The 26,451-nt window shown below is 36.7% G+C and overlaps 1 protein-coding gene across 2 annotated transcripts; it reads left to right on the top strand.

Annotated features, from left to right (window-relative positions):
• Positions 1-506: 506 nt before the first annotated feature.
• On the top strand, positions 507-21,778 carry bpifcl (BPI fold containing family C, like). Of its 2 annotated transcripts, XM_016259449.1 has the most exons (16): positions 507-552; positions 1,428-1,534; positions 2,380-2,491; positions 2,613-2,741; positions 5,457-5,609; positions 12,289-12,352; positions 12,461-12,521; positions 12,899-12,990; positions 13,196-13,372; positions 15,055-15,114; positions 15,582-15,749; positions 16,052-16,119; positions 20,905-20,947; positions 21,070-21,133; positions 21,369-21,445; positions 21,579-21,778. In XM_016259449.1, exons 2-16 carry the CDS (start codon positions 1,438-1,440, stop codon positions 21,615-21,617), a joined length of 1,404 nt encoding a protein of 467 aa, XP_016114935.1. In that variant the 5' UTR covers positions 507-552; positions 1,428-1,437; the 3' UTR covers positions 21,618-21,778. The 2 variants fall into 2 exon arrangements, with proteins under 2 accessions (XP_016114935.1, XP_016114936.1); XM_016259450.1 differs by lacking the exons at positions 16,052-16,119; positions 21,369-21,445; positions 21,579-21,778 and having other exon boundaries at positions 21,070-21,116.
• Positions 21,779-26,451: the final 4,673 nt, after the last annotated feature.

The following is a 26,451-nucleotide window of genomic DNA, read 5'->3' as shown; positions in this document are numbered from 1 at the left end:
CAAAATCACTCTGGACCCCTCACATCCAGCACACTCCCTCTTTGAACTGTTGCCATCTGGTCGACGCTACAGACCTCTGAGCTCCAGAAAGACCAGACACAGGAACAGTTTCTTCCCTCAGGCCATCCATCTCATGAACACTTGACAATAACTGTGGAACACACAACACTATTTATACACTCGTACACTAATTTTTCTAACACACATACTCAGTCTACATTTCAATTTGCACATAATATTGTACATACAATTGTCGATTTGTATATATTTTTATTCCTTATTTTTACTTGTTCTATTTTTATTTTTATTATCTGTGTTTTTTGTTCTGTCACTGTCATTCTGTTACACTGTGGAAGCTTCTGTCACGAAAACAAATTCCTCGTATGTGTAAACATACCTGGCAATAAAGCTCTTTCTGATTTAAAAAGACCCAAAGCAGGAACTGAACACCCCTCCCCCTTGAGAATGGAGATCTTTTAAAGCAGCTTTTGAGGAAACACTTACACAGAAACACTTTCCCTGTCAGACACCTGGCTGTCCGCACATTGTGAGGTATGTTCTTACAACTTTAGTTTATATTTTAGCATTACTTACAATTAATCTAGATAAGTTATTTATTTATTACTTCATGGGAATCTTGTTATGAATATTAGGTTATAAATATAAACATATGAAAGATAAATGTGTTGAAGCACAAAATGGTAGATTGGAATGCCAAGGTCTTGCATTTGATTGTCAAGAAATATACATGCTGATCAAATATACCTTATAATTGCTGTTAGTTACTTCAAATAATAGCAACTTTTCAATCAATAAATATAAATGAGCTGACTTTATCTGAAATAGCTGCTTTCTTCTCTGCTGTGCTACTCAAAAGACAAAAGATTGTAAAAGACATAAGGTGTTAAAATTACATTTTTGTAGCTTTAAGGAAAAATAAATAAAAATGAAACCTGTTTAATTAAAATAAATTTATTGGAATGCAAGACAACTTACGGTAAGACAAACTAAAACATGGCTGTGGTCATAAACACACTGTTAAATTTATATATTTGTCTGAGCAGTGTCCTCAAATAAGCAGATGTGTTCTGAACTTAGGTTCACTTCTCTATAGTTTAAGGAAGTGACTTTGATGCAGCTGAACAGAGGGACTGTGACTGACATTAGACACATTTGCATCCACTTGGTCATTTGATGTGAACTTCTGGTAAAACACTCTTTTAGCAATGCCAAAGCCATGGGTTCCATTTAGAGGGAGCACACATAATATATTGTTGAAAGCAGTGTCAGTTCAAATCATCTGAACGAATGGAAAAGTGGTGTTAGGCTGCAGATACATGTGATACATACCATGTAAATATCCAATTATGTCACAAGCTGAAAGACACATAAATCTCATATGTAAAATGTTTTGTTTTACACAACAGGAGTTGAGGGATGCAGCTGGTAATTTTTTTCCTGTTGATACTGACACACACATATGCAGATTACCCTGCATTAAAAGCTGTTCTGTCAGAAAAGGGTCTCAGAGATGGTAAGTTCTTCACATGCACATGAAAGTCACTGCAATGATTACATCTATATATCATATTTACACTAAGCTAGCCTGGTTGGCAATAATTTACACTCCAAACTCCACTCACCATTGTCTGGTTGAGGTGGACAAAAGTAAACTAGAGAGCAGAGTAATGCCCCCATTCACACTGCTAGTGAAACGCAGTGATAGCAAAATGGATCCAATTCATTTTTTGATGTTTGATGACGTGGCAGCCGAGATATGCAGCCTTCGTAGGATGCAGCCTTCTGTTTGAGAAGCACCCATCAGATACTCTAATGCAGGGCTGCCCATTCATGTTCCTGGAGATCTACCTACCTGCAAAATTCAGTTCTAACCCTGATCAAGCACACCTGTCTGTAATTATTAAGTGCTCCTGAAGATCTAAATTTGTTACAAGATTGGGCACCCCTGGGTTGTATTCCAGAAAGCAAGGTTAACTTACCGTCACATATACCCTGAATTCTCGGCTGGTTAACCAAAACCTGGCTTACTTGAGGTATGCTGGTTCCAAAAACGTGTCCGGGAGTAAGTTCAGTCAACTCGGAGTATGTTCACAGTTAACACACAAAACATTCTCAATAGAGGGACAAATCGATGTCATTATGGAAACGGACGTTAAGAAAAAGCGCACCATGCAGCTTCTCTGCGTCACTGAGAATAAGAATTATATTGTTTGTTTAATGCTAATTATATAATAAGAAATATCCCTGTTTTCTTATTGCCAGTGATGAATTACCTTGTATGAATAAACTTGTGTATATTTGATATGTGATGATGTCAAAAATGTGGTGTTGTAGATGTTTATGTTTTTATGTGTTCAGTGTCTCAAATGATGGCTGTTTGGATACAAAACAAACTGAAGAGTACTGAAATTCCAGACGTCCGGGGTGGGGTGGACATTGGGATCGGCACTGTAGAATATGTCATCTCAAAGTCAGTACACAGTACACTGACAAACAATTAAACCAAATGAACAAATGCATCACATGTGATGAACAGTTGTTTAAGCATACAAAAAAAACCTAAACTTAATAAACTGTGTGCATGTCTCCAGCATGCAGGTTGTGCAGTGCAGCATGTCAGGCCCATCAATGGAATTTGTAAAGGGAATAGGTGTATCTGTGGAAGTCAGTCAACTCTCATTAGCTATCACAGGCAGATGGGCAACACAGTTTGGTATCATGTAAGTAAACCATTTGCAATCATATCAGTTTCACTTCTCAGGTGGTTTTGGAAGGAAATAACATGTTCTATCAGTGGTGGACAGTAACAAATTATGTTTTACATTAAGAGTATTTTTACTTTGAGAACATTACAAAATACTTTTTACTCAACTACATTTCTTAAAAACATGTAATTTCTTATCATTTTGAACTAGACAAATCATCGCCCACTCTGCGATATGATATCTGTAAACTTGAAGCGAGCAACAGTTCTATGGTCAGAAACACCTTGCTGATGAACAGAGAATTGTCAAACTAGATTAAACTGATAGAAAGGATATAGTCACTTAGATATCCCCTTTTTACAGTTGTGGTGAACAGAATAGCATCTCAGAATCCCGCTTTGATAAATATCAATTTCTGCTGAGGCACACAAATGTGACCCTGCCTGTGAAAACCCAGCTAAAGTCATTTTTTTGTGATTGACTGTTTTCTACATAAAATCATAAACGTGAAAATATAACCTTTATTTCTTTAATATTGACTGAGTAAGGCCATATCAAAGATTGAAATCATAGTGAAATTAATGGTTGAAATCAAACTTTGATGCTTGTTATCTCATAATTAGATTTTGAGACTTAAGCCTGGATTTCACAGACAGGGTCACAAATTGGCACCATCCGCATTAATCCATTGATCCAACCTGCCTTGTGTCAACAGTCAGCATTGATAATAATAATAAAAAATGTATAGGCAGAGAGCTGTCATAAATTTATTAAAAATACTGACTCTCTTGAATATCTGCTTATTAGTCATGGTTACACTTTATTTCGATAGTCCACTTTAGACATTCTATTAACTATAAGTAACTTTGTAACTACATGTCAACTACATGTTAACTAATTCTCATTAATTTGCAACTACATGTCTACTAACTCTCAGAGTAGACTGTTAGGGTAGGTTTAGGGTTAGTAGAATAAGTTGACAAAGAAAGTGTTAGAAGATATTAAGCAGCCAGTCTACTAATACTCTACTAACTGCTAGTTGACATGTAGTTGCAAAGTTACTTACTATTAATAGAATGTCTAAAGTGGACTATCGAAATAAAGTGTTATCTTAGTCATTGCTAATAAAATAAATGCAAGATATGGTGCTGTAGAAACCCCAGAGTGTATTAAACATTGATGCTTTAATCAAAGCAGTGCAAAGGTAAAGCAATAAGCAGAATTCTGCAAGTAGCCCCAAATCCACACTCCAGAGCCATGTGGGCAGAGCCGATCCTCCCTATAAGCAAAATAGGACCCCCGAAACACCAGGGGCCCCATTTAATTTTAGTTTAGTTTTTTTAAATGAGCCGATATGGGCCGATACCGATATGGTGGCCGATATATCGTGCATCCCTAATAAAAATCCGTCAAATCAGTTAATGTGAATGTCGTACAGTCTTGCTTGAGACTAAAAAAAACTAGTTGAAAGACAACCGAGTCGCGGGAGAGACACTGTTTCTCAAATGCCTTCCGCGAGCGCGATTCAAGACGGAGTGAAACACGGACAAATGTGTTTCATTCATTCGTTCGTAACCACTCATACCCCACTCCACCACCGACACAGTTTTGCATAGAGCAAAGGATCGGCACTGCATGTGGGCCATAAAACTAGAAATCCTGTCAAGGATGACGATGGGCATACGTGGATTATAATAATTCTCACTTTGGACATTAAATTCGTAATTCATCCCCTAAAATTAGGGCTATCAATGGACCAATTTTTTTTTTTAAGTTAAAAAAAGTAAGATATTTTTGATGAAATCCAAGAGCTTTCTGCTCCTCTATAGACAGCAAGGGAACTACCATGTTCAAGGCCCAGAAACATAGTAAGGACATCGATAAAATAGTCCATGTGGTCCATCAGTGGTCCAACCGCAATTTTATGAAGCTACGAGAATACTTTTTGTGTGCAAATAAAACAAAAATAAAGACTTTATTCAACAATTCTTCTCTTCCGGGTCATTCTCTGCCACCATTCACGAGAGTACCACAATGCATGCGTGTAATGCTGATGACACAGGAGCCGGAACAAGCAGTGGAACACACGTATGTGTCATAGTACTCTCATGAATGGTGGCGGAGACTGACTTGGAAGAGAAGAAATCATTGAATAAAGTTGTTATTTTTGTTTTCTTTTCACACAAAACATTCTCGTAGCTTCATAAAATTAAGGGTGAACCACTGATGTCACATGGACTATTTTAAGGATGTCCTTACTACGTTTCTCGGTCTTGAACGTGATAGTTCCTTTGCTGTCTATGCAGGGTCAGAAAGCTCTCGGATTTCATCAGAAATATCTTAATTTGTGTTCCGAAGATGAACAAAGTTCTTACAGGTTTGGAATTGCATTTTGTGGAATTCCTGGAATCACTCTTTACTTAGAAACACACAGACTTGATTATAATATTTCTATGCTTGTTAATTATGGTTTTGCTGTAATTTTATGTTTCTCATGGCTATAATCAACAAATTAACCATTATGCTTTCACCATCTGCTATTCATGCCATTATGCCTGGCAAGTTAAGAATCATGAAGTATGTTGTGTTTAGTGTCTATGTGCGGGATTTTACATTTTAGAAATATGCATTATATATCAATAAGATGTGTTAATAAGACATTTGCAACATCAAGGAGTTATGTTGTTCTTTGAGTATGTAACATGATTGTCTTTTGTTGTATGATTGCAGCCATGATGGTGGCTCAGTTGATCTGGCTGTGTACAATATAAAACTCAAAACCCTCCTGGGGTTAGGGGATGAAGCTGGCCGACTCTCCATCACTACCATTTCCTGTAGTGATGAAGTAGGAGGTGTGAACATTCAGTTCCACGGAGGTGCGAGGTAAGACCAGCTTTAAAACAAACTCTGGTTAACAAAACATAAAAGACTAAGATTTGAAGTGCTACCTAAAGATACGCACAACAACTGTGAATATCTGTCATGACTTAATTGTGACTGCCACTAATGAAGCTGTTAATCATAGTCATAGTCGCCGATTTCCCACAGAAAAGCACAAGATATTCCCCATTCATTTTAACAGATCAAAAAATTGATAGGGAACCTCTATGATTTGTGGATCTCACATTGTTCCTTGGTGGATTATAATACATTCAATGCATCATTAGAATTTGTCTTTGCATTTTGATTAAAATGGAAACTTCAAAACTACTCGACACCATCATCTCATTAGTAGCAGTGGTGCTACTTCTTCACATTATCAGTCGTCTACATCTGTCTCTGTTTAGCTGCGTTCTTAACTTTGGTTTGAATGTTCCTCTTTAACTGAACTGGGTTCTCTATCTCTGTTGCCAAGTTATGTGAGCGGCCTGGGGTGTCAGTGGCTTAGCCCCTTTCTGAGGAAAGTTTAGGTGAATGTCTGTCACCACCTTGGTCTCTCACCATGTGGACAGGCATGCATCTCGTCATAGTCAGCATTTTGTTCCCCATGGTGACTGCTAGAGGACGCAGCATGAGTTCCCTAGAAGGGGAACGTATCAGGTTACGCATATAACCATGGTTCCCCGAGAGGGAATGAGACGCTGCGTCCCCTCACCATGCCTTCGGCCTGCCTGTTTACGTCTCCTTCAGACAACTAAGTTGTATTCAACAGGTGCCCTTTTATACTTCCGGACACCCACCTATGATGTCACGGGCCACATAGACCAATAGGATTGGCATTTTTCACACATGCTTCAGACACCGGTCATGCTGTCAGCATTCCCCATAGTGACTGCTAGAGGACGCAGTGTCTCGTTCCCTCTCGGGGAAGCATGTTTACATGCATAACCCAAGACGTTCCTCTTTCTTACATTTTTTGTTGTTGTAACCAATGATCGCTAGTTAATTTATTGTTAAGTCAGAGGGTTCATGCATAAATTTTACCAGTTGGAATGTTAAAGGTTTTTAAATTACTATGAATGTTAAAGGTTGCACCTGAATTGAAATCAATGATGAAAACTTTATTCAGAAAAGATCTTCTTTACTCCCTGACTTGAACACACATCTTATTATGGGAGGTGATTTTAACTGTGTTTTGAATCCCTTTCTGGACCGCACATCCACCAAACCTACCCAACCCTCTAAATCTGCAATTACACTTCAGTCACTTCTAAACATTTGTGGTCAAGCTGATGTATGTTGTTTTTTCAACCCCTCAGCATGGCAATATTAATTTTTCTTCTATGTCCACCACAATTACTCCTGTATTGATTACTTTTTCTAAGACAAGAAATTGTTGTCTAAAGTGAGGGCTTGTTCATTTAACAGTATTGTTATAGCAGATCACACTCCACTTACACTTTCTATGTTGTTTCAAGATAAGATGCTTGACTCAGGAGGTTGGAGATTTAATTATTTGCTTCTTTCTGATAAAGCATTTTGTGATCCATTAAAAACCCATTTAGATTTCTTTTTGGAGATAAATACTATTCCTGAGACTTCACCCTTCACCTTCATTTCCTGGATTAAACTTTTATATTCCATTCTGCTCAGTTCGAACCAATGGGATAACCTCCTCTAATTTTCCCTTGAAACGGGGCACAAGACATGGCTGCCCACTTTCACCTTTGCTTTTAGCATTGGTAATTGAACCCTTGGCAATTGCCATTTGTACTGAACAGTCCATACGGGGAATTGCGAGAGCTGGTGCAGTTCACTGTACGCCAATGATGTGTTGCTCAATATCTCTGATCCGGCTGTTTCTTTACCCGAAGTCTTGAGAATTATAAATACTTTTAGCCTATTTTCTGTTTATAAATTAAATATAAGTAAAAGTGAAATATACCCAAATACATTTTCCAATTTCTAATTTACCAACGAGTAAGTAAGTTTCAATGTTTAAAGCTGCTTTTCATAGTTTTAAATGCTTAGGAATAACAATTACTCGTAAGTGCTTAGATCTCTTTAAAGCTAATTTCACCACACTCCTCCAGCAAGTCCAGAATGATTTTGCTCACTGATCAGCTCTCCCATTTCTCTGGCTGGATGTGTGAATCCAGTAAAGATTAACGTTTTGCCTAGATTTCTGTATTTATTTCAGGGTGTTTCAACTTTTATACGCAAATCTTTCTTTAAGACTTTAAATCAACACATCTCATCTTTTATTTGGAACAAAAAACAGCCAGAATTCACAGGGAAATACTTAAGAATCCAAAGGTTGAAGGTGGGCTTGCCCTTCCTAATTTCCTATTTTACTAATGGGTGGCAAATATACACTTTACACTATTCTGGTTTCAGAGTCATTTCAGGCTCTGTGATTGGGTCCCAGCTTGGGTCAGTATTTAAGAGGGTTCTAGATCCCCAGCCTCAACAGCCGCACTTCTGTGTGGTCCTCTTACTGCCATCTCACGTTTTCCTTACGGTAATTCCATTGTCCAGCAATCATTACGAATGGTTTCACCTATTAATCGTAATCCGGTATCCCCCCCCCCTCACTTAATGATAAAGCATTTAATATTTGGCAGAGAGCAGGTATCTCAGTTTTAAACGATATCTACATTGATAATATTTTTCCCAGCTTATCTCAGTTAACACAAAAATTCACCCTTTCTAGTGTTCATGTTTTAGATACTTGCAGTTCCGAAACTTTGTTAAAAACTAAGTTCCCAACTTTCAGTATCTTCCACCAAAATCCCATCTAGATCAAATTCTTGAAGTACCCTTAGATAAAAAGGGTGTATTGTCTATTCTATACAGGATGATCTCCTCTATTTCTACCTCCTCTCTCACTTTTATTAAGCAACTCTACCTCCTCTCTCACTTTTATTAAGCAACTCTACCTCCTCTCTCACTTTTATTAAGCAACAGTGGGAGTCGGACCTCTGTCTCACATTTGAAGATGAGGTCTGGAGCCAGATCTTGTCCCGTGTCCATACCTCTTCTATTTGTGCACGACATGGTCTTATTTAATTAAAATTTATTCACCAAATTTATTGGACAAAAGTGAGGCTGGCAAAAATTTGGCATGATGTTGATCCTATATGTGATCGTTGTCATGAGGCCCCTACAGACTTAATACATATTATGTTCTGGTTATGTCCATCCATAACTTCTTTTTGGCTATCAATTTTTAAATGTTTTTCCTCTGTGACAAAGAAACAGATCGATCCTTGTCCTTTGGTTGCACTTTTTGGACTTCCTCCAAATGTCACCGGTTTGCTCGGATGTTCTGCAAACGCGTTTGCCTTTTCAATATTATTAGCTAGACGGCGTATTTTTTTGCTATGGAAACAAAATCTTCCTCCATCTTTTGATGACTGGCTGCAAGATGTAATGAGCTTCATTCATTTGGGAAAAAAATTAGGTACACAATAAAGGGAAATACTGGCATATTTTCTGAAACTTGGGACATTTGAATTATTTAATTAATTTTTTTTTATTATGAGAATTCTTCTGTAGTTAGTCAATCTAATCATTAGGATGTCCTTATGATTGTGGCTTGATTTTGATCAAATGTATTGAGTACACATATGTGCACTGTACGTACATAATTTATATTTGTAATGATTTGTTTGCTGATGTAAATGTGTACAATATACTGTACATGGACGATTACTTTTATTTTTGTTTCTAAACTCTGATTCAAAGTTTATTCTATACATAATTGACATACACTCTATAATTATGTATTGAGGACCTTTTTGTTTTGTTGGTAGCACTTAAAATAACTTTCATTAATAAATCATTAACAAACATTATATAATGCTTAACAGATCAGTAGTTAATAAATATTCTGTGCTTGTTAATGTTTATTAATGTACTTATTAAACATTACCTAATGATTAACAAATCATTATTTCATGTAAATAATCATGCTTACAATTCATGTGATCATGCACTTCTCGAAAATCTTCAAATGATTTTAATACATGCTATACAGTGATTTAAAGCTTTTGTTAATGCACAACACTTTTGCTGCTACTGAGGTGTGATACGGGTAAGGTTAGGGACGGGTTTGGTGGTATGGGTAGGTTTAAGGGTTGGTTAAGGGGTCAGAAGTGTACAGGGTCAAATTAAGAAAACACGGTTCAATCTGTTTATATTACATTGTTTAGATAAATGAACAAGTATTTCTTTAAAAAAATTAGTTTTCTCCTGTTGATGTATGATTAAAGGAATATCCTGTTTAAAGATATACATACTAATATAAGTGTTGAGGCAATAAAAACATGCTTTGCACCCAAATTACAATGTGTGTGATGTCTTTAGAAAGCATTTAGCTTAAACTTAACTAACCACTCTTTACACAAACGTTGTTACAGCAGCTAAACGTCCAATGCCCATAAAGATATGAATGGATTAGTAAACATTCATAAACATTAAAAAACTTTAGATTGGGTACTGCAAAAACATGAACAAATGATTAATAAATGACTAGTAAAGATGTTTGAGTAGGATAAATTCAGGTCTTTTGGGACACATTTTGTCATCGAGATGACTGCTCATAAATGTATTAACGATTAGTAAACATTTATAACCATTTGCAAATGATGAATAGTTTATACTTTAGATTAGGTACTGCAAAGACATGAACAAATAATTAACGAATTATTAAGATGTTAAGAATAGTAGAAGTCTACACTAAACAAATGAAGACCAAATATGTGACCTTTACACACTGTGATTATTTATTTATTCATTAATTTTTCCCACAGCATTTGTAAATGTAAAAAAGAGCATTAGGTCTTATATGAAAAGTACATTAAAAAGTAAGCTGGTAATTATTGTATAATTTCTTGTATTCCTTCTTTTAAATGTATTTAATAATTTCCTGTTAAAATCATTTGTAGATTTTAAAAAAGTATATGATCATATGAATTGAAAGTTTAATGACATTTGTAAGCATTTCAAATTACATGAAATAATGATCTGTTAATGTTTAATAAGTACATCAGTAAATGTAAACAAGCATGTTATCTCACATTTCTAGCTAGGTGTCACGAATCCGGTCCGTGGCCTTCCGGCCGATTGCCACTAGAGGTCAATCTACCATTACATTGACTCTCACACTACACAGTCTGTTACATGTCACTCCGGACTACAGTTCCCATCATCCATTGCACTGACACAGCTGAATTCACTGATCACACAGCCGTCACTAATCACACGCTCACCTGAGAGCCATTACACACTCTATTTAACACTCTGTCAGTTCCTGTTCAGCTCGCCGTGTATTGTTCTGCGTTTATCACTCATCTAGTGATAGCTGCATTACCGAGCCTAGTGTCTTGTTTTCCTTGTTTTCTTCATCTTGCCTTGTCTGTTTCCCCGTGTTCGGATCACTGCCTGTGTACCTGGATTATCCCTCGAGTCTCGCCCGATTGGATACTGTTCGCCCCTGCCTGGACCTTTGCCTTGTACCTGAATTATTCCTCTTGCCTTGCCATCAATATACCTGTTTGCCATTGTCTGACCTATGCCTGTTTTTGACCACGTCTCTGTTAATAAAGCCTTGCAGATGGATCCGCCCGCTTCCTGTGCCTATGTGAATTTATATTAACTAATGATCTCTTAAGCATTATGTAATGTTCGTTAATGATTTATTAATGAAAGTAATTATAAAGTGTTACCGTTTTGTTTGTATAATTCGGGGTTGGAGGTAGTGTGGGAAAAGAATATTTGTTTCTATTCTCCTGTATCTTTATCCTTTTACTATTATAAAAGTAAAAGTAAAAAAATATACTGTATATATATATCATCTTACTGTTTCCATGGCGACATGTCATGCTTGTCACGTGACACACTGCAGCCACAATAATGCTGTATGACATGTAGGGCTCTGTTTTTATTGGTTTTATGTAATTTTTCCTTTTTCATTAAAAAAATTCCTGACTTTCATCATGAAATATCTGATATTCTGTTTTTCAAAAACAAGTTATTTAGCTGTTTACACACCTTTATAATGATCATGTTTGACCCATAATGCACAATGGGCACTGCCATGTTAGTTTGCGGTGCAATCCAGGGAATCGGAGCTGTCCGATTTACAACACGTAAATTCATTCACGTCTCCCAAAAGACATGAAAGTAAATGGCTGGTAAACTGGGGCAAATAGAGTAAACTTTATAGTTACCTACCCAATCAGTATATTGGTAACACTTTATTTTGATAGTCCCCTTTAGACATTCTGTTGACTATAACAAATGTCAGCTACCAGTCATTAGAGTATTAGTAGATAATTCAAATTGTATTTAAAAGGACTCAAATTATATTCAAATGGATTATTATTGCTACTTGCGTAAGTGTATATTTAAAAAAAACAAATAAAAAAATTATATATATATATGTATATGTGTGTGTGTGTGGTTGATAAACACTGAATCCGTCTCTGGCTCAGCACCAGTCAAAGCACAAAGCAAATCTGAATTTTGCAGCTGATCATGTGACACACTGAACATTCTATTCAAATTGGTGTGATCGGACGGGGACCAGCCTAGAGTGATCACGCCTGTGTGATTGTATGCAGCAAAGGGTTAGCATCAAGTATTAAGAACCATCCTTTATGTTTCTGTTTTGGTGCAGCTTTTTTTTCCAGCCATTTGTAAGTGCTTTCCAAGGACAGATCTCAGAGATGATACATGTGAGGGTATGTCATTTTTTTATTTCTAAAACAGATGAACCAAATCAACACCTCTACCTGCTGCTTGTAATATTCCTCATTGTGTCTCATGCTGTCTCATTTTTTTTTCTTTAGATTTGTCCAGCAATTCAACAAGCAATCAGTGAATTGGAGAAGAATCTACAGAAAATACCTGGTACTGGTTCAAAAACATTTCCAGATCAGCAAATTATATGTTCTGCACAAAAGAAAACAGTTTTTAAGACTATATATATATATACACACACACACACATATATACTGTATATATATATTATATATAATAATTTTTTTTTCATTAACTTTAGGGGAAATGTGCTTTATTGTTATAAAACAAAAACATGAAAAAAAATGTATTTTGATTTTGAGATTCACCTTACTGTGGCTTATTTTGCCAGCATTATTTAACTTCTGCTACTAAATGACATTACTATGATTGTAAATTCTAAATCCTTGAAACACTTGTTATAGCACCATTTACATTCCACTTCATTATATGGCCACAGTAATCATGCTCAAATGAATTCTTTCTAGTCAACATACCCGTGGATCAGTATATATATCTAAGCATCCTTCTCACATCCTCCCCGGCTGTGACAGATCAAAGCTTTGAATTAGATATTAAGGTAAGGATTTTTAATTCAGTATTTGTAATAATGATTATTGTTTTATCGAAATTCATACAGTTACAACTATTATTGGGTTTCTTTTTCTGAATATATTTAGTATGTGAATAGATTTCTTGATTTATATAATGTCTTACCGATTTTATTAACTTTGGAATTTTTACTGTGACCTGCCAGTGATTTTCAGTTGGTGTTTCTGTGACAGGGTGAGTTTTACAGCAACACTTCTCCATCTGAACCACCTTTCTCTGCAAGCGCATTTGACGTTAAGTATGCGGAAAACTACATGCTTTCACTGGCTGCATCAGAGTTCCTTGTAAATTCAGCAGCTTATGCTTACCTAAGCTCTGAGGTTCTCCAAATCAACATTACAGACAACATGGTGAGGAAATATAAATAAGCTCTTCTCATGCAGTCAATAAATGAATAATTAAATACATACATAAACAGTGTTGGGCAAGTTACTCTGAAAATGTAATCAGATAACTGATTACTCCTTTTAAAAGTAATCACGTTACTGTTCTGATTACTTTATTTCAAAAGTAATTAGTAATTGGTTACATTACTAGTTATGTTACTTTTTTCTCCATTAAATGTATGAAATCCCAGCATACACGCTCCCGATAAATATTTGTTATTAAAGCATCAACATTCACAGAACACTGTTATGTTTAACTAAAGCAAGCGGCTGCTGCGTGCATGGTTTGGCATGGCAGAATGCCAGCAAAGAGCACCGCATTTATAATCTCTAAAAGACATCCCAGTTCATCGCAATCTGCAATAAATACATAATGAATCTTTCATAATGTCTACAATTCGTGTGTTATAATGAGAGGATTCATGAGCAGGCAAATTTCAGCACTGCATTGCTCAACGCTGTAAAACATGTGTTATAGCCTAAATAGAAACTCTGCATACGCTTGCACCTGTTAATCGTTTATATTTATATTAGTTCATGTTGCTTTTGTGAAATAGATGAATAACAATTTATTTGTTTTAGATATTTCTATTTTGTGGGAGTCCCATGTATAATTTTATTCTCCCGCACACACACGAGTGTCTACTCGCCCACACCAGCACTCGCCCATCTTGTCCCGTGCCGCACTCTGTTGCGTTAATGTGTTAATAATAGCCATGAATAATAAGCAACTAGTTAATACTGAGAATTGGTGCCTATACTAAAGTGTTACCAATAAATAAATACTTCTATCAAACGAAACATAAAACAAGATGACATCTGTGTTGGAAGAGATGTGTACCTTAAAGGGATACTCCACCCCAAAATGAAAATTGTCATTAATCACTTACCCCATGTCGTTCCAAACCCGTAAAAGCTTCGTTCGTCTTCGATATTTTGGATGAAAACCGGGAGGCTTGTGACTGTCCCATAGACTGCCAAGTAATTACACTGTCAAGGTCCAGAAAAGTATGAAAATAGTCCATAGCCGCGCTACAAGGATGTGCTGTTTTCTTTCAAATCACAGCATAAATACACGTAGAAAACGTATCCTTGTGGCGCGGCTGATACAGAAGAGCGTAAGCTGCCTGCGTTCGGCTTATATTCTCCAAAATGGCACTACGGTGATGCGGAGAGACACAGAGGAGACAAATTTTTCAATAAAGTAGTTATTTTTGTTTTCTTCGCGTACAAAAAGTATTCTCGTCACTTCATAACTCTACGGTTGAACCACTGATGGCAGATGGACTATTCTGATGTTGTTTTTCATACTTTTCTGGACCTTGACAGTGTAATTTACTTGGCAGTCTATGGGACAGTCACAAGCCTCTCGGTTTTCATCCAAAATATCTTAAATTGCGTTCCGAAGACGAACAAAGCTTTTACGGGTTTGGAACGACATGGGGGTAAGTGATTGATGACAAAATTTTCATTTTGGGCTGGAGTATCCCTTTAAACTCTTGATGGACCTACAAGGGATCACGCCGCCTTATATGAAACTGAACAAAATAGAAATTAAGGGTATTAATTTAAAATACATTGAGATAAAGAGATATTTACTAATCAAGTCACTCATTCACCCATCTTTTTTTATGTGTCAATCATAGATACCGAAGAGTTTCCCGATCCATCTGAACACCAGCCAGTTCGGTGCTTTCATTCCACAGGTCAGTATACTGTGTGTACAGGTTGTGATTTTGGAAGTAAAAATCGAACATGTTAACCTGCACAAGGACGCCAGCATCCTGAAGCATCCTTTGTTTGTTTTGAATATATTAGTTACTGTTATAAACTGCTATAATGTTATAAAGTAAAACAATGTAATTAACTTGACAAAAAATACATGATTAAAAAGGTCTACATCTCAAGCTTCAATCTGTTTTACTATATAATATACTATTTAAATAACTTTTATTAACACTCATTTCTTTGTATCAAAAGTATAGTAATTAATATATAATTATTATACAAATATTTCATATCTAACTACACATGATACAACTACATGGTTGCATATGCTGATGAAACACTAATTAGGACTTACGTGTCTGTCTCTGTCTGTTACATGTTCTATAGTTTCTACAAGTTGTTATCCAGATGAATAATGTGATTTCTTTGCAAATTGTTTGTTCAGCTGCTCACATTATATCCCAACATGGAGATGCAGGTGCTCTTGTACGCCAGTAAGACGCCACTATTCTCCTTCAGTTCAGGGGTGATAGACGTTCATGTACCTGTTGCCGCAAAGTTCTCAGTTGTTAAACCTGATGGCATGCTGGTGCCTCTTTTCAGACTGGATGTGGTGAGTTTTGTCTTTGGATACACAAAATAATGTAAAACAAAAACAAACAAGCAAAAAGGTAAGAGGAACTCTCATACTCTCGCAGTAAGTAGTAACAGTTAGAACTGCAGCTGCTCATATTTGTACAAAACGGTACAAATGCTAGTTGGCAACACCTGCAGCATGCTGTAAAGTAGAAGCTGCAAACAGTGTTATAAGACCATGTATTCACTGAATCGATCAATATGTGATTTATGTAAAGGTATCAGCAATTCAGCTTAAAATTTAATAACTTAAGTGTTCCTCTCACACTCCCCCTGCAGGACGGCAGCTTCAGTGGAAGTGCTTTAATTGACAATAAACACCTTACTGGAGATTTTAAAATGAAAAAGTGAGTTATATTGATATTTGTTAAATTAAAGTTGCAGTCAAATGGGATCTATTCAGGTGCGGGTCTACATGGTGGCCAGTTGTGGCACCGGCCCCCACAGAAATCTGATTGGCCACCCCAGGTGATGTCAAATACATGGTGTGCCTTTGTTACAATCTACCCCACTACTGGGATGGGTTGTAAACACATGCTAGGGTAAGTTATAACAATTAGACAAAATAAGCAAAAACAGAAACCACATTTTGCAATTTGATTCAAAATATGGTTTATTGAAACAATCCAAAGGAACAACACAAAATGTCTCACTTTCTGTGACTGACCACAGCTCAAATTCACTTTCTGTTTGACAAAGGAGTTGTGTGTGTGTATGTGTGTTGGACTACTATAGAACAAACTTCCTTAATTGTATTTATGCCTAATGAACACTCAACTTTTGTCTAACTCCAGTGTACCTAGGTAAAGAACATGTAGATCAAACAATAAACTGTGTAAATTTGTGTTAGATTGTGTCTATGTATGAATATTCTCAATCAAATGAACAGTGGTCAATGTTTTTAAACCTAGAGTGCAGGCATGGTGGATCCAAGGACTGCAGAGGGCACATTTTCCCCTCACTTCCTCTGGCTTTGAGCTGCCAAATGGTTCCGTATAGACAACATAAAAGTTTTCGGTCACATTTTATTTTAAGGTCCAATTCTTGCTATTAACAAACCATTAACTACGACTTTTCCCTGAATAAACTCCTAATTTGCTGCTTATTAATAGTTAGTAAGGTAGCTGTTAAAGCTGCAGTCCGAAACTTTTGGCGCTCTAGCGGTAAATAAACAGAACTGCATTCGTCTTGCAGAAGAACATTGTAGCCGGAGCTACTTCTCTCTGTTTTTGTCTATGACGAATCACGCAGGTACTGGGCTACTCCGCAGCGGTACCTACCCGAACCAGTCTAAAAAATGTTAAGCTCATTCTTTGGGATGGGGATGATGGTGGAGCGTTTGAAGCAGGAAGGAACTTTGCACAGCTCCAGTGATCTGTTGAAGATCTGTGTGAAGGAAGGCCTGACATGCATCTTTTTCACAAACCTGAAGTGCAGAGAGGGGGGTTGCTGGGTGTGTTAATAGAGAGAAAGTCAGAATGGCTGTGGGGTGTGAGACAAGGTTTTTCAAACCTGCAATAAAACTTGTTCAAATCGTCAGCCAATTGTTGATTCTCCACAGTGCAGGGGGATGGTGTCTTGTAATTGGTGATGTCTATCAGTCCTTTCCATACTGACGCTGGGTCATTGGCAGAAAACTGGTTTCTCAGCTTTTCGGAGTAGTTTCTCTTAGCCACTCTGATCCCCTTTGTCAGTGTGTTTGGCCTGTTTATACAAGACTCTTTCCCTATTCCTGTAGGCATTATCTTTGGCCTGATGGAGCTGTCTGAGATTTGCAGTGAACCATGGTTTGTCGTTGTTGTAATTTAAATGAGTCCTGGCAGGAATGCACATATCCTCACAGAAGCTGATATATGATGTTACAGTGTCTGTGAGCTCATCCAGATCATTGGCAGCAGCTTCAAAAACACTCCAATCAACGTCTAAGCAGGCTTGTAAATTCCGCTCTGCTTCATTAGTCCATCTTTTTTACAGTCATTATTACAGGTTTAACTGATTTCAGTTTCTACCTGTAGATCGGTATAAGTTGAACCAAACAGTGATCAGAGAGCCCCAAAGCTGCCCTTGGGATGTTATAATCATTCTTTTTTTTTATCTAGAGACTCAGAACATTGATGTGGAAAACTGCTTTTTTCACAGCAGTTCTGCCATGACAACTCTTTGAGAAATTGGCATGGCAATGTGATAATGTATTTGGTCAGAACAGATCTGCTTCACTGCTGTTGTTGAATATTGCTGCTGCTGCAGAGCAAGTGTAGGGACTTGGGTCACACTTTAGTTTGGGGACCAATTCTCACTATTAACTATTACTTTTACCTCGTTAAACTCTTAATTTACTGCTTATTAATTGTAAGGTAGTTGTAAAGTTTAGGTATGGGGTAGGATTAGGGGATCTAAAATATGGTCATGAAGAATAAGGCATTAATATGCATGCAAATAAGTGACTAGTCAATAGTGAGAATTGGTCCCTAGACTAAAGTGTTACCAAAAGGGTATAAGCGTACATGCTTATTTCACTTTAACATATCCACAAAGCTAAGTCACTGTATCCTCACAACAAATTCATAATAGACAGCTTGCTGCGGCAGCTATATAAAAACAGTTGAGTAAACACTGCTGCTTATATGTGAAGTAATTCACTCCTGCATCGAGTGCAAGATTATTAAACAAAAACTTGTCTATGATTGTTCTTTTAGGAATTAATAAGTCAGATCATACAATATGTACAGTGATATGGAATAAAGAAACATTCACTTATCTTAGACAGTGCTGCAAACTGCTACAGCAAACACTGGCCAAGTATTGGAATGTTGAGCAGCAAGCTCATTGGCTGCTGATGCAAAAGAAACCAATCAGCTGCGCCATGTAGATAACAATGTGACTGCTAGAAGATTGAGTTATCAGCCCACGCCATCAAAGGTTTCATGACAGTACTTTGTATTTAGGTCCGTAAGTATTTGGACAGCAATGCAATTTTCAACATTTTTGCTCTGTACACTACCGAAATGGATTTGAAATGAAGCAATTTAATCGAACATTCTTTACATTTAAACTGGGTTGATGGTTTCAGAATTTTGGGTAACACTTTCTGTTAGGGTCTCTTAACTAGTTGCTTATTAGCATGCATATTACTAGAATATTAGCTAATTAAGCACATATTAATGCCTTATTCTACATGACCTTATTCTACACCCCTAATCCTATCCAATACCTAAACTTAACAACTAACTTACTAACTATTAATAAGCAGCAAATTAGGAATTTATTGAGGGAAAAGTCATAGTTAATAGTGAATAAGTGTTCCTTATTCTAAAGTGTTACCAAATTTTGAAATCCTCGGTGAAGAAAACCCCAACTTCTAGCTAATTGAGCACTCTCCAGGAGCGAGGTGAATCATTATCAAAGTCTACAGTGAAGATAATTAATGTAAATAAATAGAGTTTACAACCAGGTGCAAACCCACTGATAAGTCACAAGAATAGGAAGACTATGGCTGTATTATCAGCTTAGATCAGGGTTCCTCAATTAGTTTTCGCCGAGGGCCGAATTCGGCCAACAATACCAAGCCAACGGCCACTGACCTATGTATATACTGTATATAATTGTTATTATTATTACAATTATTATATTATTGTTGCTTTTGTTAAAATAATCACAAGGTGGTCACATTGGTCTAATTTATGGTCACATAAATTAAAGCAAACTTGTACGTTAAAGCTGTGAACTCACTGCGAACCAACACGTGTATTCCATAACAAAGATATCAGTCACTAACTCACTCACTCAAAACTGTTCAGTCCATTCACATTTAAATCATCTATTTTCCGTGTCCACTTTTCTTTTCTACACACTCACCATGTTTTTGCTGTCACATCGTATCTACACTGGACACAAAGCATTGCAAATCATTTGAACGTTGGGTTAGTACGTTATAAATAGAACGAGTCAGCAGTTTACTGTCAGGGATTTGTCGTGTCTCGCCGCATCCAAGCCAGCATCACTGATTATAATGAGTTCTTGTATTTTATTGCCTTGCGTCGCTCCATTGTAGACATGATGTAAGTTAATGTTACTTTTTGATGCTGCGTTTGAATTTTCATGCCAAATTATTTGAAATTAGCTTGGGCCTAGATTCTGCAAAATACTGCAAAACTGAATGACAGCACAGATGGCACATAGTATGGACTGTCCAATGAGAAACATACTACAAAAGTAAGCAAATAACTTTTCAAGGCAAATGGTTTTTATTTATTTATTTTTTTAAGTCAGTCACATGACCTCAAACTCAATAAAATGTACTTGCTGAACACAAAACTTCAGGCAGAAAGACCCACAAACACGCAGCAACTGAAAACAGATGCAGTAAAGGTCGGGTTAAGCATTACATGGTATGAAACCCATGAATTTGGTAATAGCCATGGGTTCCAGATGGGTCACTGTCCAAATATTTATGGACCTAACTGTTATATTAAAAGCAATGTACAGTAATATTATTAATATGTACATAAGGGGGATGTCGTGGCCTAATGGTTAGGGAGTCGGACTCGTAACCCAAAGGTTGCGGGTTCGAGTCTTGTACCGGCAGGGATTGTAGGTGGGGGGAGTGAATGTACAGCGCTCTCTCCCACCTTCAATACCACGACTGAGGTGCCCTTGAGCAAGGCACCGAACCCCCAACTGCTCCCGGGTGCCGTGTTGTGTGTGTGTACTTTGGATGGGATAAAAGCAGAGCACTAATTCTGAGTATGTGTCACCATACTTGACCACATGTCACTTCACTTCACTTAATAATATATGATATAACAATAATACATAAATATCTAAACCTGGTGCTTTTCATAGGTAGTTTAAGATTAGATTTTTAAAAATATGCTGTAAAGGAGCAAAGTAAAATACCATTGTTGTTTTAGAAATTATTACAATATATAGTTTATAATGTAATACAATTTCACAAAGTTATGAGCTCAAAATTGTATTGTTTTGTGATGTTACATATTACATTATGAACATTTTATGATATTAATAGTAATATCTTATATATTAACAACCTGATGGATTATGTAGCAACTCACAATGTAAAGTAAGTGTTAGTTTTGTAAAACTGCATCTTCTTTTGCCCTGAATGCTGACAGTTTAACAGTGACTGTTGGATCATCTGAGATTGGTGATTTCAAGGTGAGATCTGAGGAAATATAATAATCAATTACCAGACACTGATGATTCATGTCATATATTCATTTTGGTAGATCAACATAATAAGACGTTTCATTTTCTTTGTGTTATATTTCAATGTACAGACTGCCGGGCTCGAGCACATATTAGTGATTGCAGTAAACATATTTGTACTTCCAAAACTAAATGGTAAAAATTTCAAATGATATTGCATTTATTATAAACTGTTTAATTATTTAAAGTATTCATAAGTGTGTGCATTTCCTTGCAACCAAGTAAAGAAAAGTGTGAAATCTATAGACTTTGCAAACTTGGTTTTAGAAAGTCTGGGAATTTTTGTTATTAGGGCCCGAGCACTGAAGATGCGAGGACCCTCTTGGAATTGTTTTGTTTATTATCATTATTATTCTACTTTGTATTATAGATTACCTGAAGACTGGCTTTCTCTTACCCACACTGCAGGACTTTAGTTTGATTAATTCTAAATTGCTCATAAAAAATGTAAGTACTATTAAGTTATTATTACTATTATTATTTACTATTGTATTAGAACATTGTTTGCTATTGAAAAGTTGTTAGAAAGCAACTCAGGGGTAGAGTCTAAATTAGTTTTCTCTTTGTAACTATCTTTCAGGGCTTTGTGGTCATTTTTACTGATGTTGAAGATTCTTGAACAGTCTCAATGAAAACTAAGGTCCAAACTTCTCCAAATAATCACTTCAATGGAGTCAATTTGCATGCATAAGTAATCTGGCTTGCAAGGAAGGGCGGCGTGATGTCTTTCAGCTAGAGTTTGGAGGAAGATTATTTGTTCTGTGACAAAATTATATATATATATATATATATATATATATATATATATATATATATATATATATATATATATAATCATAGTCCATTATCTGTCATGTTTATGTGTTCTAATGACGTTTAGTTTAGAGCTTATGTTCTGGGTTTTTTTTTGTATCCTCCCCTGTGTTTAGTTCCTGGTTCCTTATTGCCTTGGTTTTTGATTATGTCAATTGTTACCATATTTCTGTGTTTAGTTCCTGGTTCCTTATTGCCTTGGTTTTTGATTATGTCAATTGTTACCATATTTCTGTGTTTAGTTCCTGGTTCCTTATTGCCTTGGTTTTTGATTATGTCAATTGTTACCATATTTCTGTGTTTAGTTCCTGGTTCCTTATTGCCTTGGTTTTTGATTATGTCAATTGTTCCCATATTTACTGATCATGCACACCTGCTTTCAATCTTTTAGTCTTGGTCTCTCTATACATAGCTTGTGCATGCTGTTTAATAATCATTTGAAACCTAGCAAACTGGCAGCTCCAGTAGTAATGAAAAAATGCCTTATTTAAAGGGTATAGGGTGTTATTTCGGACACAGACGCTGATTCTTTCTGTTCATTGTCCGTTCTTGTTTTAGTATAGCCATGTTTCAGTAAGCCAGTCAATCTGTAGTGTTTTTGCTGTTCTTTTGGATGTAATCTTCGTTTTACCTTTTATTTATCTTGTATCTTCTTCAACGCTTATTAAAGCTGCAACTAGATCCACATCTACTCCTTTCCCTGAGAAACTTTACAGTATCCATGTTATTTCTGTATCATACAAGATCTTGAAGGCTTTTGGGTACAACCAATGCTGGTACACACGTGATGGATACAGATGAACGTACTCCAGATCTCCACACTAAACGAGCAGGTTATAATGTCCAACATGAAACTGCGTATTACACACTCTACCTGAGCAACACTACTATTACACTGAATTGAATAGTATTTTATTCAATCTGTAGAGCAACACATTCCACAGATCAGGGAGATTCCACACTGAGTCATCAGGAGGTCATAAAACTAATCAATTTGGAGTAGATGTCACAGTTACGTCACTTGCAGCTGTGCGCGCATTGTGGTAGCAGAAAAACACTGGGAACAAGTGGAGGGAAACAAGTAAAATCCATAAGAGAAAAAAAATTATTGTTGTGCCTTTGGATGTCAGAATTGGAATGCAAATAATTTTTATATAATACTGTGGTGAATTGTACAGTAAGAAAGTTATTTCCCTTAACCAGGAAATTAACGTTCTTAGAATTGACAAGACAGTTGACCCTGAGTGGTCAGCTAAATATCTACAGCGGATCTAAAATATGAATAGTTAATTATAACTAGTTATGGTTAATTATTCATATTTCCTGTCGTTGAGCTAAAATTCGCTACAGGTCAAAGACGCCATTTGAAGCTAAACGCAGACGTTTAAATGGACAAACTATGAATGAAACCTGCTATGATTACCCTACTTTTAAAGCTTAAATTTGATTGAAACAATAGGTCTATATAATATTGACATTGGGGACATGTATTAGCCCTACAGTTAAAGCATGAAATACTATTTAAACCTATAACATTTTACATAACACTTACCTATTTTATCTCACAATTCAGACTTTTTTTTCTTGCAATTGTAAGTTCATATCTCCTAGTTCGGACTTTATAACTTGATTCAGCTCAACAATTGAGAGTTTGCCAATTCTGAGGAAAAAAAGCCAGAAGTGTGGGATTATAAACTCATGATTCTGAGCCGAGTGAAAAAGAGAGAATGACGAGTTGATTTTTCTTACCAGAAAAAGTCAGAATTTTGAAATATAAATTCAAAATGACCTTTTTTATTCTTTTATCCCATGGCTTCCATAGACTGCCACGTTAAAACTGTCATTTTCTGCCACCAGATAGGCTCCACCCACAAAAAACGTCATCACTGTTTACCCCCACACATGGGGTAAAAGGCACACGTTATTGATACAAATACTTCAGCTAAAATAATGTTTTTTTTAAAATAATGTCTAAGTTAATACTTGTTCAAAACAATCACTTTAGCAAAGTTTGTACTGTTTTCTGCTTATTTTGAAAAATAAAAGGATTTTTTTTCAATAAAGATACTGTCATTAAAACATGTTAATATAAAGAATATATTTAAAAATACAGAAACTAAATTTTTTTAATAAGTAAAGATTCTGAAAGTATTGAAGGAGATCCAATAACAATTGAATATATATTTACAGTAGTAACAACTGATATTTTATTATATGATATGATTAATATCATGTTTTTAAATATGATGGTTTCATTCTAAACATGGTGATTATCTCTAATATGGACACCCAACATAATATATGATATTTGCCATCTGAATCTAATTATGTCATGTCAACACATGGAAAAGTTTTACATATTCTTTCATTATTTAAAAACTGTTGCTTTAATTATCTTAAACAAAACTGAAAATCATAAAGAAGACCTTTGTCTCAAAATATATGCATTAATTTGAGCGATTCTCATTTGCTACTTAAATCTACAACATTTTTAATAAACATCAAATATTAGATCAAGTAAGCACAGAATCAACTTTGCACTGCTGCGCTTGCGCGATCATGTCAAGGATCAGACAAATAAACGTGTATCTTAAAAAGTGCATGTTTTGGAAAGTGCTACGCCACGTTTTTGTGCCATCTAGTAGTTTAGATGAAAATAATATCAGAGGTGCCTTTTACCCCGGGGTGCCTTTAGCCCCGTTGTACCCCATATATATATATACAGTGCCCTTCATAATTTTTTTTAAAAGTTTTGTTATGTTGCTGCCTTATGCTAAACTGCTTTAAATTACTTTTTTCCACATCAATCTATACTCCATACACCATAATGGTAGATCAAAAAACAGGTTTTTAAAATCTTCGCAAATTGATTAAAAATAAAACACTTAAATGATTACATTGCGTAAGTATTCATACCCTTATCTGGGACAGTTGCAATTTAGCTCAGGAGCATTCATATTACTTGTAGATGTTACTACACTTAGAGTGACGTTAACCTGTGGCAAATTCAATTGAATGGGTATGATTTGGAAAGGCACACACATCTTAATAAAAGGTCTAACAGCTGATAATGCATATCAGAGCAAAAACCAAGCCCTGAGGTCAAAATAACTGCCTGTAGAGCTCAGAAACAGGTTTGCGTCAAGCCACACATCTGTGGAAGAGTTCAGAAAAAAAATCTGCTTAATTGAAGGGTCACAGAAGCATGTAGTCTCTATTACCATTAATGGAAGAAGTTTGAAACAACCAGGACTCTTCCTAGAGCTGGCCTCCTGGCCAAACTGAGCAACTGATGGAGAAGGGCCTTGTCTAGACTGGTGACCAAGAACCTGATGGTCACTTTAGTTGAGCTCCATGATCATACGTGGAGATAAGAGAAGCCTACAGAAGGACAAACATCACTGCAACACTCCATCGATTTGGGCTTTATGGCAGTGTGGCAAGACTCAATCCTCTCTTCAGTGTAGACACATGAAAACACACTTAGAATTAGCAAAAAAGCAACTAAAGGACCCTCAGACTGTGAGAAATAATATTCTCTGGTCTGATGAAACTCAATTCCAAGCATCATGTTTGAAGGAAATCAGGCACTGCTCATCACCTGCAGAGTAGCATCTCAAAAATAAAGTGTGCTGGTAGCACTGAGGAACTCGTCAGAGTAGAAGAAAAGCTCAACGCACCAAAATATTGAGATAGCCCTAATGAAATCCCAGTCCAGAGCATTCAGAACCTCAGACTGGGCAGAAGGTTTACCTTCCAACAGGACAATGGACTTAAATACACAGCAAGAGTGGCTTATAGACAACTCTGTGAATGTCCTTGAGTGGCCTAGCCAGAGCCTGAGCTTGAACCCAATCAAATATTTCTGGAGAAACTTGAAAATGTGCATTTGCTCCCATCCAACCTGACAGAGCTTGAGAGGTGAAGAGATGAGGAGAAGAATAGGAGATAATTGCCAAATGCTGATGAGCAAAGCTTGTTGCATCAAACAAAAAAGACTTGAGGCTGTAAAGGTGCTTCAGCAAAATATTTAGTTCCCTTTCGATACTTTCACTTCGTACTGCGTCGCTAGACGCTACGGGAAACTCCTTTTCTCCGATTTACTGAAGCGTTCTTTTCAATCACAGCAGTGCATCTGCACTGCCATTGTTTAAGAAATTAACCAATGATGGCACAGTGGAGCAGCGCGAGCCTATGGCGAAGCACACCTCTGCCCCCCCGCTGCCATCGCATTGGAAGGCAAAGGCCGCTCATCCCTCGAAGCCCTGCCGAACGACTTCAGCCCTCGCTGGTCGTGCTTACTCCTCGGCGGGCCAGGCTGCGTCTGCGTTACACTCTATGGCGGTGCTCCCAGGCGAAGCTCCTTCGCGCCATGGATGAGTCTGGGCCAGAACATTCTCCAGTGTTCAGAGAGCTGCGCAGTGCCACCAATTTGGCACTGTGCGCCACAAAGACGACTGCACAGGCCATTGGGAGGTCGATGGCCAGCCTGGTGGTGCTGGAACGTCACTTGTGGCTGAATTTGACAAAGATCAATGCAACACTTCCTGCCAAAGCGTTCCAGTTCTGCAGCTGCTGCCAGTCGCCCCAAGCCGGCGCCGACTCAACAGCCATTTAAAATTACACCTCTTGTGACTCAG

Source organism: Sinocyclocheilus grahami, unplaced genomic scaffold, assembly GCF_001515645.1.
Source record: "Sinocyclocheilus grahami isolate Dianchi unplaced genomic scaffold, SAMN03320097.WGS_v1.1 scaffold1849.1, whole genome shotgun sequence".
Classification (NCBI taxonomy): domain Eukaryota; kingdom Metazoa; phylum Chordata; class Actinopteri; order Cypriniformes; family Cyprinidae; genus Sinocyclocheilus; species Sinocyclocheilus grahami.
The sequence above is the reverse complement of the archived record's forward strand: the minus strand, read 5'-3'. Positions and strand labels throughout refer to the sequence as shown.